The sequence below is a fragment of the Condylura cristata genome, unplaced genomic scaffold (genome assembly GCF_000260355.1).
Source record: "Condylura cristata isolate star-nosed mole 26May11 unplaced genomic scaffold, ConCri1.0 scaffold00035, whole genome shotgun sequence".
Taxonomy (NCBI): domain Eukaryota; kingdom Metazoa; phylum Chordata; class Mammalia; order Eulipotyphla; family Talpidae; genus Condylura; species Condylura cristata.
Window position 1 is genome coordinate 7,209,064 of NW_004567136.1, and position 14,584 is coordinate 7,223,647.

Genomic DNA, 14,584 nt, shown 5'->3' on the forward strand with positions numbered 1-14,584 from the left:
AAAAAAAAATACAGAAGGTTGTAAATATACAAGATAACTTTAATAGTTATCGGTGTGGCCAATCTGTTTCCTCTCCTTCCCCCACCATCTATACATCATGCCATTTGTTTATAAATACTCAGTTTTTTAAATTTATGCTAATGCCACTTTATGAGTGCTGTTTCTTTCTTTGCTTTCAGTCGGCTAAGATGTTCTCTTACGCGGGATGGCAGCAAACCTGTAACATCCTGTTTTTCATCTTCTCCGTCATATTTTTCATCAGCCGCTTCATCATCTTTCCCTTCTGGTAAGTAAAAGGCGCGATTCCTGCCCGGAGTCACCACACCGAGGCGGTGTGGCCTTGTTAAATCAAACTCTGCCTTCTCTCCCACGTTGATTTCGAGTCATGTGCGCTAAGTCCAGCAGGAGAGAAGAATGTAAGGTCCACTGTTATAAATAGCTTAGAGCTGCCGCCTCAGCCCCCGGTGTGGACAGCCTTATTACAAAGGGAGGTGGCAGTGGTAGCCCAGGAGTTAGAAGCAGCTCTAACTCCATGCCTTGTGTTGGATCTTCGTGATTGGTAGCATTTCCGCTTAGTCAAAGCAATGGCGTCGGTCAATCAGTAGCTCTTTAAAAGAGCCTGCAATGATCATATCCATCACTGACTGAAGCCCAGACAGACACTGGATTAGGCCTTTTTGTACCTTGCCTCTGGTCTACATGACAGACCGTAGAGGTAGGTATCATCACTCCCCCGCGCAGATGAGGAAACTGATACCAACGCTGTGATAGTTCTGCTGTTGATGGGCTCTTGATCAGGTTGTTGATTTGAGTTAGCCCAGAGCGGGCAGTGCATCTCCTTTCACAGTCATGCCTTTGGCAAACATGATTTTCCCTGTGCTGACAAACAGAAGCCAGAGTAAACAGATGAGGGTGCTTCGGAACAGCTAATCACCAGTTACAGCTCGGGTCTAGTGGAGGAGCTTCAGATGCTCCCCATGGAAAAAGTAAAGCGATCCGAAGAGCAGGGTTCCTGGAGGGAAGGACGGAGGCTCAGCTCCCAGGCCTGAATCCTTGCAGATGGACAGCACCCTTGACTGCCCCCCCGGGGAGACTGGTGAGAAGGTGCTGTCCTCCCACTGGAAGTCGCTGCATCCTTGGAGCCGGAACTGGGTTTCTAGCAAAGAGCACAGTGGTTATTCCTTGGGGCAAATCAGGCCTGGGTTTAAATCCTGGCTCCACTCTTATAACCTGTGTGACTTTGAACTGGTTAGATAAGTTACTTGTGCCTCTATTTTCTCATCTGTAAAATGAAAAAGGGCCGCCGTGAGGTTCCACTGAAGTCACCCATATAGCATTACTGGGGACGGTGTTTGGAACATACAGAGGACTCAGGGGATGCCAGCGTCACTAGTGGGCTATTAGTGAGTATCCAGGGAATTGGAGTTTAATCTACGGTCAAATCTGAGACGGTGCTGAGGACACTGTCCTTGGTTGATGAATCACATGCTTTCACTCTGACTGCACAAGCGTGTTTGTGAAATCACCACATTGTACAAAAAATAGTCTCCGATGGGCTAAGTCTGATCTGCAGTTAACAGCTGAGTTGTGGCTCTTCAGACTTCCCTGATGCTCTCTACCCAACACTTCTCCATTGATTCCTCTTATTATGTTCAAAAGGCACTAGAGGTTCCAGTTTTCTGATGCCACCTAATAGCCCTATGAAAACTCGATGACTTAAGACTGGTGAGCAGAACTTTTCTGTGCAGAACCATAGAACAGCTATTTTAGACCTCAAGGGTTACATAGGGTCTCTTGCAAGTCAGTCTTTGCTTTGTTTTTCATTCATAGCCCCTTAAAATGTACCAAACCTAGAACGGCTCACAGGCTCCAGAACAGTTTGCAGGTCAGATGTTATGTCCAGGCCTTGGTCTGAAGTCCTCTCCCTGTATTTAATTTTTTATTGCAAGAACATTAGTTTATGTCACTGTTGAGGTTCCAGTGTTACATTTCCTCACCACATCTGCCACCACATGTGCAGCAGGCTTCTTCCGCTCCTTACCACCCACCTCCCCACCCCGCCCACCTCCCTCATCCCCCACCCCAGTCTGGAAGCTACTCTTTGTTGTCAATCCAGAGGTTTGGTTTCATTTTTGTTTTCTTTCTATTTTACAAATGAGTGAAATCATATGATATCTTTTCTGACTTATTTCGTTTAGCATAGTCTCTCCTTATCCATGTTGCTGCAAATGGCAGGATTTCCTCTTTTTGTGGTTCGCTCGTGTCCCCCGGCAAGTGTTCCCATCATCTCTACCCTTCCTTCTGTGGCGGTTGTGACTAATACTGAACAGGTGGGTGGGGACAGCTTTCTTGACTTATTCTTCCATGTTCTCCAGGTAAATACCCAGGACTGGGATTACTGAATCATAATTGTTTGAGGAACTTCCATGCTTCTTTCCAGTGATTCTCACCAACAGTGGGTGAAAGTTCCTTTTCTCCACGACCTTGCTAACATTTATTATTTCTTGACTTTTCATAATAGCCTTTCTTGGTTGTGTGAGGTGAGATCTCATTGTGATTTTGATTTTTACTTTCCTGCCACATCATTTCATGAGTCTGTTGGCCATCTGTAGATCTTCTTTGGTCAAAAGTCTGTGTCCTCTGCCAAATTTTTATTTTTTAATTATTTAAAAATATTTTTTTTATTATTTAAAAAATTTTTTAAATTATTTAATTTTTAAAGATTTATCTACTTACATATCCAAGAACTGGGGTGCAGGCCAGAGGTGCAGGGAGTGAGAGGAATCACCAGAGACAGAGTGGGGAGCAGAGCAGGCAGATCAACTGAACACTCATGCAAAGGGGAGCAGCAGGTGGGTCAGGAGAGCTCTGCTGTGCCCTTTGGGTCAGCTCCCTGCCTGGGGATCAAACTCATGCTGCAGTGGCTGTGGACAGCTTCATAGTGCTGTGTTTTAACCCATTGTGCCACCAGGGAGGGCCCACTGCCACATTAATTGTGTTATATGTTTTATTGTTATTGATTTGTAAGAGTTGTCTATATACTTTGAATATTAACACCTTCAGACATCTCCCTTTAAAAAACAACATTTATTGGCCATTATCTCTTATAGTTCTGGGAGTTCACAATCCTCAGTTAAATGGTTTTCACTTAGGATCTCTCGTGGCTCGGTCAGATGGTGGCGAGGCAGTCAGAGGGTGCCTGAAGTTGGAATTTTCTTGAAGGCCTCCTTACTCACAAGTTTGGGTAATACATACAAAGTCAGCCTTGGTACTGATTTGTCTGCTGGGGCCTGGTGGGCCTGTCAGCTGCAACACCTGCTGTGGCCCCTTGGCTGGGCTGACCCCTCACAGAGTGGCAGCTGGACTTCAGTTGTGAGCAGCTCAAGAGAGATATCCCCCTGCAGCTCCAGAAGGCGGCACATATCATGGCCAGTCTCACTTTCCTCATTGGGAGCAGACCACTGAGTCCAGGGCCTAGACAAGGAGGAAATTAGACTCCTTTTCTTGAGGGGAGTAATGTCAAAGAATTTACAAACTTATTTTAAAACGCCACGGAAGCTTCCAGGCTGGGGAACTCTTGAGAAGCTTCTAAGTATATCCGCTGTGGTTGGGTTTTGATTTTAGCAAGGAAGGATATCCATCTCAGACTTTCCCATGAGGTCTCAAAATCAACAAGCAAGCTTATTCTTGCCCAATAAACAATTGAACATCACTTTGGGGTTGAGTGAGTGTGGAGGTGGTGTGTGACTTTCCCACACATCCTCAATGTTAAACATCCTATACTTAAGAGCTCATTCTCTTGCCAGCCTTTCTTGATTTCAGGGAGAATTAGTTACATGCCTGTGGGCTTTTCCGAGCTTGATACCTCACTGACTTCACTGGCCATTACAGAGGGCTGTCCCTGCAGTCTTCAGGAGCTGAGCTTTCCAGGATCCCAGTGCTAACAGACTTCTTTTTTTTTTTTTTTTTGCTGTTACAAACTTTGTGTGCTGATGTTGACTGCTCCTCCTTGTTTGGGAGGTTGAAGAAAACCTCACCAAGCAGTCAGAAGTTTGGAGGTGGCTTTTAATGGTTTTTAAAGAACCAGTTGCAATGAATTATTGCAGCATGGCAGCCCAGCCATACCTTGAGTGTGTTGCACAAACGGCGTTTTGGTGCCAGCGAAAATCCAGTTCCCTGTGGGGAGCCTTGCTCCAGCTCTCAATCTGCAATGTGCAACTCTGCAGATTCATTTTTCAAGGACATTTGATGAGTCCATGTTTGTTGGGAATTTACTACGAACCAAACAATGTGCAGATCATAGACCCGTGTCAAGATCCAGACATTTTAGAGGTGCTGTTTGGGGGACAGTTTGCAGTCTAGTTCTGTTTTGTGACACATTTTGTGCAAAGCTAAAGGGTTGCGAGAGAGTGGAGAAAGCTGACTGAGCGGGAGGTGGCGTGAACAGCAGAAACTTGCTGGAGCCTGAGAGAAAGATCTGAGCGGGTGTATTCCCCTTGCCTCCCCATCCTTCACCCGCAGCCCAGCCCCAGAAGTGTCTGCTTCCCTGACACTTCCCTTTAGGTTGGGGCTGCTGTGTCCCCTGCTCCCCTTCTTCCCTGCTCTTTATGGGGGTCTTATTTAGGGTTCCCGGTCAGTGTCAGTGAGACTTACCTGCACTGATGTCCTGGGCTCTGTTACTGTCGACAAGAGGCAGAATTCCATTTGGCACTGGTCAGCGGCTTTCATCTGCTGGCCCGTTACCTGCATTTCTTTGCATTTTTATTCTAAAGCATTTGCATCTCAGGCTTATGTTTTTCACCCTGTATTCCGACTCTTGTTTTAAAACAATGACTTCTATATCTGTGAATGATTGGATGCATCTATCTACTTGAATATTATGCAAGTAACACTGGAGATTGTCAGTCTAGAAAGACCTCGCCAAGGCCAGGGCAGCGACTTCTCTGACTCACTCTTACCTTCCCTTCTAAGAAGAATGGATAATGGTTTAGTCCCAGCAGGTGGATCAACAGTGAAGTCTGGGATCTCACTCAAGTTTTCCAGTGGGGTGCTGGCTCATTGCTTCCTTCCGGAATTCACGCAGCTGATGGGCTGAGAGGACAGGAAAATGAGGGACAGCGTCGCTCCTGCAGAGGTTCAGAATCACAGTGGAAGGGACTTTTGTAGCCATCAATGTGTTTGTCTATTGGAGGGCTTGGTATTGTTCAGCCCCCATTCCGAAAAGAAGAAACAGGCGTTCCCACCACCTGAGTAAAGCTCCAGAAACTCCCTTGTCATCCAGCACTGATTTACTTGTGGTTGACTTCCCCACCTCTCACTCTTCGGACTCACTCAGGTTTCAGCTGCTGATGAACCAGCTCTCACTGCTGTTGAATAAGGTGCTGGGAAGCCTCGTGGGGACAGGAGATGTTTGTACTAGAAATGGCTATCAGCTTTAGAAAAAGACAGGACAACGGAAGCGGGTGGCATCGAGCAATGTTCTCAGCTGTTGGCAAGAAGGACAAGTGTGAGGTGAGGCCACATGGCCCTTTGCAGCCTCTGAGCCCTGGGGTCTGGCTCTGAGCAAGCCCAGGGCCAGCCTGGCCTGCCGGAGCCTGGTCAGCTTCCTGGGCACAGTGCGAGGGGCCCTGTGCAGCACGCAGCCCCTGGCGGGCGGCCGGGGAGGAGGGCTGCTGGAGCCAGCCACACCCTGAGTCACCACAGCAGATGTGTATCTGGGAACCAGACTTTCCGGTTACACGCCTGTGAAGGAGTCCGCAGATTTCCCCCAAGCCCTCAGTGCCTCCTTGGGCACTGTGCCCTGAGGCTGCCTCCCCCAGCCCTGAGAGCTTGGCACCCCCATACTCGCATCTGTGGAGGGGTCACAGCACGCCCCTTCAGACACAGACTTGAGAAAACCCAGCCCAACCTCTGTATCCGCTTATTTGTTTGGAAACCCTCCAGCCTTGCGTCCCGGGGGTGCCTGTATGCCCTCTGCCCGGGGTTACCCGCTGGCATTTTGTTTCCGTCCCGGTGTCTGCCCCTCTTCCCTCTCCTCACACACACTAGTACGTACCTCTGAGCCGCGCGAACATGGCAGCCCCCTCCCTTCAGTCCTGCATTCCTGCGCGAGCATTTCCTTGGCGCACAGGCCTCTTGGACCCCTTGACAGGAGTCAAGGACACACAGCGCCCGCCCCCTCTGCTGCCTCTGCCGAGGGTCCAGCAGCGTCTCTGTGGGTCCCCCCGCCACCGCCCCAAGGCTGCTGTTGGCCAGCAGCAGCACCTGCCATTTCCGGGCTCATCATCCGGGCTCTGTGCTCCGTCACCCACATCGTTGACGCATTTGCACCCACTGTTTGTTTTTCAGGTGAGGAGCTCAGGTCTTTGCCCCCCCCGCAGCTAGTACAGAGGCACTAAGACTAGCAGCAGGCCGACTGAAGCGCGGGGAGACAGGCTCTCGGACCACACGGGGTGGGTGAGACAGGCCTCGGTCCTCAAAGTGTCTGTTACGGTCTCTCCCGCTGCACATCCCGACAGACCTGCGCCCCTTCTCCGCAGGCGGCTGCTCACCTGTCGCCAGTGTCTGTTCTCATGAAAGGCTCAGTGCAGACACCCACAATTAGCCAAAAAAACCCATTAACTTTTATTTTCATCAGAAAAATACAGCTCTTGGTGTCTGTCGTCAGCCCAGAAAAACCCGCTGCTGTTTATCAGAATCACCTAACATCCAGTGATTCCGAGAGCTCAGATGTGAGGCCAGGCTTTGCGGTCCACGCGAGCGGCCCAAGTGTGTCGGCGGGCAGGGGCAGAGCCGGGTGGAACCCGGGAGAGTGGCCTTTTCCTGGGAGGGCAGGCCGCCCTCAGCCGCCGCGGGCCGTGTGCTCGCTGGCCCTGCAGGACCGTCCCGTCTGCTCGGGACAGGATGGGTAGGGCAGAGGCCGTGTCTTAATCCTCCTTCCCTCTGCTCCTTTAGCAAGAGGAAAGAGCTTTAGGTTGAGCGGTGGCCCATCTTCAGGGAGGCTTCGCAAAGTGTTCCCTCCTCCGCCCTCCAAAGCAGGAACCTGGCCTTCAGCTGCTCTGCGTGTCCAGCATTGCTCTGAGTGCAGTTTGAGGAAAGCCCCGGGCTGGGGAGGCGAGCGTGGTAAGGGCAGTCGTGGTCCCGGGGGCAGTGGCAGTTACAGCGCCAGTTTCTGAGTGATTACTATCTGCTAAGCTCCAGTCTCCCAGCGTGTAATCCGACGAGGTGGGTGGTGGAAGCCAGGGAAGCCAGGGGGCTTACTGAGTGGCACGGGGGAGTCTGACTCCAGGGCCCTGCCCTCAACGCCCCTCTCGGCAGGGGTCTCTGCAGGCATTTGTGTTTTAATGGCTGCCCTTCCCTTTCGAGGGCTCTGTGGTTTGCAAAGCTGCTTGTGTGACCTCACCGACCAAATATACACGTCTCTTCACAAGAACTAAAGTGCTGTGTTTGAGATAGAAACTGACAAAACACAGTGCTGGCCAGGACCGAGGGAGCCTGTGTCCCCTGCCCCATACGAGGCCATCCACTGCCGCAGCTCCCTGGAAAGCGGTCTGCAGCACACACCAGACGTGCTGCTCTTCCTTTAGGATTTGAGATATTCTCGGGACATAATCAAACATTAGCAAAATGTCTTTACAAACAGCTCTCACATGTTCTTTATAATGTAACGAAAATTTGGGAGTAACTTACTCTCCATCTACCAAGTAAGGGTTGGGTGAGTAAATGGTGCGGCCCATCAGTGGATTTCTGTGCAGCTGGTATTTCGGGTGCTGGCCAGCCATGACACACGGGTCAAATCCCGCCACCCAGTGTTCTTGTTCACAAAGGTTATTGGCGTGCACACCACCCGATTCCACTCACAGGCCCTTCTTGAAGAGACAGAATTAAAGCATCGGAGAGCAGACAGACAAGCACGGGAAAGGACACACCCTTCGGGGTTAGCACAGGAGCCTGGGGGGACCAAGCTGGTCTGAACCCTAGCGGTGGTGACTTCACAAGCTAAACACATATCATAATGCACAGAACTGCCCACTGGAACCAGTCAGTGGGATGGTGTGTTAATTGAAAAATAACAAAATTACATGCATGATGTTTGAAAAACAGGCTGGAAGATGATGGACAAAAATTACAAGTGTTTCAAGTGATGATACTATGGACAGTTTCCTTTCCCAGTTTAATAGAACTCAGTTATGATTGGAGTAATACACTTTTTTTTTTTTAAAGATTTATTATTTATTTGTACATTCAGAAACTGGGGTACAGGCCAGAGGCTCAGAGGTGGCGAGAGGCTTCACTAGAGACAGAGTGGGGAGCAGAACAGGCAGATCGACGAAGTACACTGCTGAGGGGAGCAGCGGGCGGGTCAGGAGAGGTCTGCCGCGCCATGTGGTCACCTCCGAGGCAGGCGGGAATTGAACTCATGCGGAAGCGGCTTTAGATTCTCAGTGCTGTGCTTTAACCCGCTGCGCCACCAGGGAGGGCCTGGAGTAATACACTTTTAAACAAACCTACTGAGCCACTACACTCGTCATGGCAGTGTATAAGTCTGGGGAGACAAGAGGTAGCCCAGAGTACTGTTCCGAGCCCACGGCACGCAGCTTGTCTGGGTTATTGACAGCAGTTCAAATCATGTCCATAATTTGTTTATGAAATTAATAAAAATACGTAGTTTATGCAATGAATACATTTATGCAATTAAGGTATGCATTTCACATTAGAAGGCCAAAGTAATATTCTTATTACTCTTCATATACTCCTTCTTCTTCAAGCCTCTTTCATCTGGAAAATTTACTTTTGTAGAATTTCCTTTTTCCCTTTGATTCTGAAGAAGTAAATTTGTGTCACAAGGCAATGATAAACCTATGTAACCATGTTGCATCCCACTTGTTCTACACGTTTTCACTCCCACTCCTGGAAAGGTGAGTAGACTCGTGTGTAGTCTTCGGGACACAGAGGAAAAGTGGGGTGCAGAAACACCGGCGTGGATGCTGTGGGGTGATAAAAATCTGCTTTTTAATGTTTTAATGTTTAATTTCTCTCCTGGAGGCAATTTTTTTTTTCTTTGCAGCATGCCAATAATGATAGAAAAGTTAATATTTTCATATTGTTTTCTCTTGAGAATTTCCTGGACATCATTAGAAATGAAATAAATGGCACATGCCTTGGGAGGAAAAATGTTTGTTTCCTCACTGCAGGTTCACGGGCACATTGGCGGTAATGTTTCCCGTCTGTTTGGTTTTCAGGATTCTGTACTGCACTCTGATCATGCCGCTGCACTACCTTGAGCCTTTCTTTTCCTACATCTTCCTCAACCTACAGCTCATGATCCTGCAAGTCCTTCACCTCTACTGGGGATATTTAATCCTGAAGATGCTCAAAAGATGTATATTCACAAAGGTACGATCTGTTCAAGTTTTGTCGCTCTTAAAGGCGGCTTTTCTTGGCAGCGTGAAGCAAGGCCAGATGGTGGGATATTCTTGCTAGTTTATAATTAACAATTCTTTTATTCCTTGATCTAATTATTGGTAAAAATTTCTCTAAACTGCACTAGATTTCTCACTAAGTGGTTTCTAATGTGCTTGTAAGTAATTGCTTTTATCAGAGGACAGGTTACTATTTTTAAATGTTTATCCAAAAGTCGATTGCTGATTATTAAAGAATGCCCTAATGAGTCTAAATTCGCTTTAGTGGGGACGAGATTTCTGATGACAGTTGAGTGACATTCCAGAGGCATGTGCTTGCGTTTGCCGAGTTCTTGGTTTGCATGTAACAAGTAGGCTCCTCTGAGCCTCCCTACTCTCTGCTCAGTTTTTCAGAACATTTTCCGTCGTCTGACTATACTTTTCTCCGAAAATGTCTTTTACCGTAAATAATAACAAAACAATGCAGTTTGTACAGTAGAAGTTTGTTTTGCTTTTTGGAAGTCAGCTCTGGTCTTTAAGTCTAGAACCGGGTGTGGGGACAACTTCAGCAGTGAACGATACAGGATGTCTGCCCTTGGGGAAACAGCCCATTGTCAGTCGGGGGCCCACTGGCCACTAGCCTCTTCCTCCAGTGGACTGACTGTTCTGTGCCAGAGAGAATCCCAGAAACTTGCTCTTGAAGAAGAGGTAGAAGAAAAAGTAGCTGGCTCGTGGGGACCAGGGACAGTTTCACTGAATAAATGGAGAAGTTGACTTCAGCTTTTAGGGCAAATAAAAAAAAAAATCAGGTCACAACTCATTTTTTGGAAACCATACCCTTAAGGGGATCACAATTAAAGATCATAATTAAAGGTGACAGTTGGCCCATTTGGGGGTGTTACCCTTGCTGTATAACCCAGCATTTTAGCAGCAGCAGCATGTGCTGTATGTGACAAGCATGCGGTCATTTATCCAATAGGTTCATCCCTTGGTCAACTTTCCAGTTAATTTTCCTGCTTTAGCAAGAGTCTCAAAGAACACTGAAGAGCCGACAAAAGAAATGGGCATTGAATCACGGCCCTCAGGGCTTTCCTCCGTCTCTTACTTCTAGATCCAGACAGATGCATAGGAAACTGGGTGACATCTGGGCCAGTCTCAAACCAAACCCTGAAAGGTTTTTTGGTTTGGTTTGATTTGGTTTTTTAACTAAATTACTGACTTGAGCTTGTTTTCTTGAGAGTGAACTCTTTCCCTTCTTGGAATGTTAAGGAAAAAACTTTCATCAAACGGTTCTGGTTCATTAATTTCCTAAATCATTTTTGATGATCTCTGCAAAAGCTGTTTTTCTCTAAATGACTGACGACATTGAAGCAGGTGATAGAGAGCTAAGAATTCGAGCACTTAGATCATCCGCACAGCCAGGGGTTGGTGTGAAGGAAGGAAGGGCAGTGGCTGTCATCCCTGCGGGCCAAGCTGTCCTAGAGCGCCTGTGCCTAGGCAGAAACTGGTCCCTTGTCAACCGGTGAGTGACAATAATTACTGGCCTGGAGGGGATCCAGGCAGAACAACACTTGGAAGCCAGAAGGTACTCTTGTTTGGTTTCATCATGATTTTCATATTTCTGATCTCTAATGGGTTGTGCCAGGCCTGATTAAAAACCCAGCGGGCTGGGGAGCTGTGGACAGGAATTCCTGATTTCTCATGCTGTACTTTGGAAAAGCTGTTTCCAATTGCAATTTGACAGCAGCAGTGGGGCCCACGGCCCTAGCCCTTGCCTGTGTATGACTTCAGCTGGCTGCGTGTGCACTCTATTCTCCATAGCAGTGGCAAAACTGGCTGTGAAATCAGCTTGCTCCTCCAAAGCCATAAAGCCTCCTTTTAAAGAATGCCATTTGAAGGCATAGTGGGTTGCATTAGGAAGGGGAGGCCTGGGGTAGAGGCAGGAGTTGAGATTCTTAGAGGAACAAGCAACAAGTCCATTTAAAAAATCTTCAGCGTTTATACACACATCAGTTGTTACTAAGGTTCTAATTATTGGATCTTTAAAAAATGGGTTTGCTGAAGTTCCAATGATAAAGCTGAACTTTCAGATCTTTCAAATTTTTTAACAAAGGTTGAGCTTAACCCTCTAAGCACTTTATAATAGATAGTGTTTAGAAGTAATTTGAATATGCAAATTAAGAAATAATTTGGGGGAGCAAAGCACCCTGTTTTGGTTGGAAAGTTACAAAATGTTTTGTTAATCTTTTAATGGCCTTTATGAAATCACAAGATAGACTGGAAAAAAAAAAGTGATTATACTTCTTGAAAACAACAGTTACTTCCCCTAAACAGTATGATGATATTTACATCTTGTTTCCCCTAATCTGTAAATGTTTAGGGTTCCCCCTAAACATGAACATCACGCACATAATGAATGAACACCATCCACATTTGTTTCCGCTCTTGAATACCTTAAGTATCACTGTAACTTCTGGCACTGACATGTGGACCACGGCTAGCAAGCATCTTGAAGCTCGAGAACAAGACTTGGCCCCAAGTGTCATTGGTCCCCATAAGATGGGGGCTGGGGAGGAACCCCCCGTCTGCACATCACATAGGGAAGCATGATGGGCGGACATGTTCTTCTTGTCATTCTCCTCGCAAACACGAGAAGAGCTTTGCAGAGGAAATTAGAAGAAGCACAGCCTGCTTTTGCTTAATATGACTTAAGAGAACTTGATCACCCTTAAGCTCTTACTTTCTTCTGTCTAAATATCCTACTGGGTGCTGGCCAACTCAAGCATGTCTCTGAACCATCCAGCCTGGTTCTGGGCCAGGATGCAGGGGGAGGAGGGGCAACCAGCAGCCCTTGAAGCCTGGCTGGAGAAACTAGCCCCTTGGCAACCTGCCCCAGCCATCTGCACACGCAGGCAGGCGGGCGGGCAGAGCCTCAAGGCCACAGACTGACAGGGGCACGCCTCGTCACAGACTGACAGGGACATGCCCTGAGCTATTTCAGTAAAAGAGAGGGAACTTCCTCCTGAGGAAACTGAGGTTTCCCCAACCTCGCACAGTCATTTCATGGTAAAGCCGAAACTGGAATCCAAGACCTTAACTTGTAATGCTTTATCTCATGTAATTGTTTTTGATTCGCATGGAAGGCAGAAAATTAATAAATAGAGAATTAATTTTAGAGTTTTTTTGGAGTAAAACACAGTGACCACATAAACTGAGTAATTAAGATAATAGATAAAAACCCAACACAATTCCTTTAACTTAATTTTTAAATTTTTTTAAAGATTTATTTATTTACTTATTTATTTACGCATACAGAACTGGGGTACAGGCCAGAGGCACAGGAGCAGTGAGCGGATTCACCAGAGACAGAGTGGGGAGCAGAACAGGCTGACAGAGTACACTGCTGAGGGGAGCAGTGGGCGGGTCAGGAGAGGTCCGCTGTGCCCTGTGGGTCACCTCCAGGGCGGGGATCGAAGTGGCTTTAGCTTCTTAGTGCTGTGCTTTAACCCACTGCGCCACCAGGGAGGGCCTATTTTTTTAATTTTTTAAAAACACACGAATATGTGTGTGCATGTTTATTTTTTAATCCCAGTCACTTCTAGGTAAACAATTAGAGTCATAGCTCCATGCACAGCTTCTGTGTGGATTCAAACCTGGCGCTCACGTTTACTGGCTGTGGGGTGTCGGAGACATGACTCCTGTCATCGCCTCTGCTTCCTCCAGCCATGTGGGGTGACGATGCTGTACCTGCTTGCCGGATCAAACTCTTAGAAGAGTGTCTGGCACGTAGTAACGCGTGGCAGGGATCAACCTTCATCGCCATTGCATGTTTCCTCTTTACTCAGGGATTTGCACCAAATCCCAGAGCACAGATGGGCCCCCCAGGCCTGACGGTCACTGTCCGCGGCCCTCGCTTCCTCCCGCATGGCTGCCCTGCAGTCAAGGACTTCACAGTGCTTGACTCGCTGCCGAGGGCCCCACTGGCAGTTTTCTATGTTGTCTCCCACCACTTGGCTTTTGTGACCAGCACTGTGGATGATCCCTTTTGCCTTTCTCGGATATCAGCACCTTAGGGAAGAAATACAGAATCTATGATCTCTAGGAAGCTTCCAGATCTCTTTTGTTAGTAGATAGTAGTGGATGTGAAACTTTCCTATGCTGAACAAAGCCTCCTAAAAAACAGCACAGGGCTGGTGATTGAAACAGGGTGTTACAAAATGTTCTGTTAAGTTTCCTCATTTCCAATGTCTGCCTGTGCAGACTAACTACCCCCACCAAGCTACTCAAAAACAACAGTGGAATTTGTAAACTTAAGATGATGTGTAACGTTACTGGGCTCAAAGAATTTCAGATTTAAATATGCTCCCTCACTGTACTTTGAGCTCAGCAACAAAACTAGAGAATCCCGTAGACTTGGGGAGCTGAAAGTGCCTGCCGGGACACTGGGAGCCTCTCTTCCGGCCTCACTGCTGTACTGTGTTTTACCCAGTTGCGGTCACTGTGGGTAACAGAGGAGAGCCAGGAGAACTGAAGAAGTCCGTGACTCGCCCAGGTCACCAGGAGGGGGACTCTCATGGCCCTGAGACGTCAGAGCCGGTGTCCCTGAGGCTGTGTTCTGTCTCCCCAGTAGTCCGGTGTTGGTCCCCAGGGCGTGTGAGAGTGTGTATGATTTGTGGGGCTGGGGTGCTGTATGTGTTCCTCTGTGAACTTAGCATGGCCCCTGGTACGCTCTCCCCAATTTCAGACTTTGGACTCTGCTCAGAGATCTGTGTCACAAAACCTCACAAGTACTCACTGAACTCCAGCTATTTAGACTGTCATTGCGGAACCCCCATTAGGGGATTGTGGGACATTCAGCAAGCGGAAACTCGATTCTGTATACACCTGACAGAGTGAGTTGTGTTAAGGACCTAAGGAGCAGGGACAACCGTTCATGTAGCTCCAACCCGTAAAAGAACCGTCATGTACCAGGACTGCGAGCAGGCCGGAGGACACCCTGGCGCTGTCCCCTCGCGGCCTTGGCTGGGACCCTGTGCGGGCCCAGGGCGCAGCGAGGACGCTGGGGTGGACACCCCGAGGGTGCCGGCTCCCGTGGCTCTCGGAGATGGAAGCAGCGCAAACTGCAGCACGGCTCGGCTCGGGTCAAGTGGGGACGCGGAGGCTGGGGGCGGGGAGGGGCAACG

General features: G+C 48.1%; 1 protein-coding gene across 1 annotated transcript in view; it reads left to right on the forward strand.

Moving 5' to 3' along the window:
* Positions 1-14,584, forward strand: part of CERS3 (ceramide synthase 3) — a 49,809-nt gene that overhangs the window by 25,534 nt on the left and 9,691 nt on the right. The window contains exons 8-9 of the mRNA XM_004693090.2: positions 180-286; positions 9,243-9,396. Of these exons, the coding sequence (XP_004693147.1) occupies positions 180-286; positions 9,243-9,396 (261 nt within the window). The remainder of the gene's footprint in view (positions 1-179; positions 287-9,242; positions 9,397-14,584) is intronic.